Source organism: Chenopodium album, chromosome 15 (genome assembly GCF_948465745.1).
Source record: "Chenopodium album chromosome 15, dcCheAlbu1.1, whole genome shotgun sequence".
NCBI classification, from domain to species: domain Eukaryota; kingdom Viridiplantae; phylum Streptophyta; class Magnoliopsida; order Caryophyllales; family Amaranthaceae; genus Chenopodium; species Chenopodium album.
The window spans coordinates 434,794-438,238 of NC_137848.1; the positions used below are offsets into that span (position 1 = coordinate 434,794).

The 3,445-nt window shown below is 32.0% G+C and overlaps 1 protein-coding gene across 1 annotated transcript; it reads left to right on the forward strand.

The window, feature by feature from the left end:
- The first annotated feature begins 565 nt into the window (after positions 1-565).
- LOC145581457 (transcription factor bHLH18-like) lies at positions 566-3,163 on the forward strand. Its single transcript, XM_081638462.1, has 4 exons — positions 566-675; positions 1,557-2,018; positions 2,138-2,545; positions 2,994-3,163. The coding sequence occupies exons 1-4, from the start codon at positions 634-636 to the stop codon at positions 3,105-3,107; spliced, it is 1,026 nt and encodes a 341-aa protein (XP_081494588.1). The 5' UTR covers positions 566-633; the 3' UTR covers positions 3,108-3,163.
- Positions 3,164-3,445: the final 282 nt, after the last annotated feature.

The following is a 3,445-nucleotide window of genomic DNA, read 5'->3' on the forward strand; positions in this document are numbered from 1 at the left end:
AATTTATGATTAAAAAATATCAAAGTTTAACCCAATATTAAAAAAAAATCTTGCTAATGAGCGTCCCGGGACATTAAATAACTAATGAATATATTGCTTAAAATACTATATAAGTTAGGAATGTATGACAAAATCACGCTTTGCTTGGTGTAATTATTTTTATTTTTGTTTAATTATTTTTATTTTTATTTCTCTTATCTAATTCTCTAAGAGAGCTCGTTAGTTTTTTGCCTATTAACAATAGGACAAAAAAATAAGGGATCGAGGAGTAGGTAGTAATTGCTTCATTCATAGTCAACACGTGAAAAGAATATTGATCGGAGATTTCTTGAGAAGCCCCCCTTTTGATATCGTCAAATCTCTATAACCCATTATTGTTCAATCAATAATAATAATTAAAAAAAAAAAAAAAAAAAAAAGGGGTCGATATTTCCTACTCGTAGTAAGTGTGATCCCGTATCGCTTTATTTGCTAATAAAAAAATGGAAGAAATAAACACATGAAATTGGAAACTTCCCTCTATATAAATAACGAAACTCTAAAGACTGAAAGCTCAACAGCACTACTTTACAATCTCTCAAATTCTTCGTTCTCTTTAATTTGTCAAGCTTGAATTGGTTACAACAAGTAACAATGTCGTCGACCATGACTATGGATGCGTGGTTAGCCGAGTTGGTAAGGACTCTAATCACTACTCCGTATGTCATTTATTTATTATATACTTCTACTAGTTACTTTGCGTGTTGCTATTTCACTTTCGTCTAGCATAATTTGAATTTTTGTCTTGCTTACTATCATGCGAAGTCATTTTCATATCTTCAATAAATATTTAAGTGGTACATACAAGATTGTAATTATGTATTTGATTTTGTCAAAAAAAAACTATGTATTTGATGTTTTTTTTATAATGAATGTTATATTTTGTATTTCATATTCTGTATATAATTTTCAACTTTTAACTCCTTATCAACTGTTTGTAATATTTTCTTAATTAAAATAATAGCGCTTCAGGATAGTTTATTAATAAGATCCAAATAATGGTTCTAAAATTTATTGAAAAGATGGTGGAATCAGCGCATTTAATCCTCATTATTTCCCAATGCACCATCATGGAGTGATATTCCGTAAGATGCATTAAATTTTATTTGAAATATGTGAGCATTTCAATGATGTACTCTATCAGCTTATAGAAGTTAGAGCTAGTATTAAATGACATAGTAACGATATACATACGTGCCCATTTTGGCATCATCACCACTGTAAATTACTCCGCACTTGCCTACTTGGAGTAATATATACTGTAATACAATAATTAAGAAATGGGTTATGCAAATTGTAATACAATAATTAAGAAATGGGTTATGCAAATTGTAATACAATAATTAATACAATAATTAAGAAATGGGTTATGCAAATTGTAATACAATAATTAAGAAATGGGTTATGCAAATTGTAATACAATAATTAAGAAATGGGTTATGCAAATTGTAATACAATAATTAAGAAATGGGTTATGCAAATTGTAATTGATTGCATTAATTATTTGATCGATGTAGGAAATGGAAATGGATACAATTCCTAGTTTAATCAACAGCCATTGTGACCAAAGTGGAACAATGGAAGCAGAAGCTTTCGACGAGCAGCTCGCAGCTACGCTTGCCGACAATTTCCCTTATTCTCTGTACGACACCAGCGAAGCTACCTCTCCTCAAGGAGATTTTGAGTGTAACAATGTCATCGAGCAATTTATATCAACTCCTCCTATTTCCGAAACTAGTGAAAACCACACCGATGACAATAACAATAACAAAAATAATCATGTTATTTCACAAGAGATGAGCCAACCACCCAAAACTAAGGAAGAGACGAAGAAGAAGCAATCAGTGAGTAGTGGTGGTGCAAAGAGGAAACGACAGCCAAGTCAAGTGCAAGATCACATCATCGCTGAGAGGAAACGTCGTGAATTACTTAGCCAGTTGTTCATTTCACTCTCTGCGATTGTTCCCGGCCTCAAGAAGGTGCACAACTTTCCTATCTTATTATATTATATATTGTGATTTTTAAGATTTCATGAAACCACAAATATGATCCAAGAGATCTAAACTATTTGCTGTTTGCTGTAATAATTACTATACAGATAGACAAAACATCGGTGTTAGGAGAGGCAATCAAACATATGAAGGAGCTTCAAGAGAAAGTAAAGGTACTTGAAAGTGTCATTGCAAAGCGTACAATGGAGTCCGTCGTAGTTGTCAAAAAATCAAAATTGATGGTCGACGAAGGAACTAGTGATGATAATGTTTCCTCGTCGACTACTGTGGATGACTATTGTAGAAACGATGATGGTGATAGCAGTAGCGATTTACTTCCGGAAGTTGAAGTTAAGATACTGGGGAAGTCCCTTCTCTTAAGAGTTTACTGTGGACAACAAAAGGATATTTTGGTAAAATTATTCGCAGAGATAGACAAGCATCATTTGAGCATTACTAATTTTAGTGTCATACCATTTGAGAACCTAGCCCAAGACATCACCATTGTTGCACAGGTAAGTCATGATTCCTCCCTTCCACGTCCTAACATATATCCTTTCATTTTACTTTGAAATTCACTACTTCTGTTTCATAATGTTCTTAACATTTACATTTATTTGCACATCAATTATGAAAAATAAGAGATTGTGTGGCTAATGTAAAAGCAACAGATCATTAATTATTTGTAAGATGTGAGAGGGTGATACCATAATATAGTAGTAAAAGAGGTTTCAAAAAAGGAATAAAGTAAAAGTGTTAAGAACTATCATTATGGAGTATAAAACAGGCTAAAATGGAAATGTTTCAAAACATTCCAGAACAGAATAAAACGGATTGTGTGAGGAATATGATGAAATGAAACAGGATTAATTACAGTACTAGTTATTGTATTTACTTCTGTTGAACTTGAGAAAGTGTTTTGAAATACAACTAACAAATATTCTCTTACATTTAATTTTGCAGATGGAAAGGGGCTTCAACAAGAATGTAAAAGATTTTGTTAGAACTCTACACAACGCCCTTCATTTAGCTAGCTGCCAACGCTTTGATTTTAACCAAAATGAATATTCCTCATAGTTCACTTTGTACGTGTTCTTTGCATTTTCAATCCAGATTAAAGTTAGGGAATGATTTTTGGTTTTTCTTTCCTTTTATCATATTAGCTTTAGTGAGGAATAATAGGAACCTTATGCAGGATAACATGCGACTGCATACAATAAGTTATATGAAACATACATTTCCATTTTTGGCAAGTCTATATGTTAAATTATATGATCATTTTTAATTTTATCAGTTTATTCATGAAAACCAGCGGCCTAGTTAATAACCTACTATAATTTGCCGTGATTCCTAAATACATCCCTCCATTATTTTTATCCCTTTTTCCTGTTATTACGTATTGTCTAGCCAAGTAT

Bases quoted from the DNA above. Each gene is read 5' to 3' on its own strand.
- LOC145581457 (XM_081638462.1), top strand. From the start codon at position 634: ATGTCGTCGACCATGACTATGGATGCGTGGTTAGCCGAGTTG. The intron at 676-1,556 runs GTAAGGACTCTA...TGATCGATGTAG, and splicing joins ATGCGTGGTTAGCCGAGTTG to GAAATGGAAATGGATACAAT. The intron at 2,019-2,137 runs GTGCACAACTTT...ATTACTATACAG, and splicing joins TTGTTCCCGGCCTCAAGAAG to ATAGACAAAACATCGGTGTT.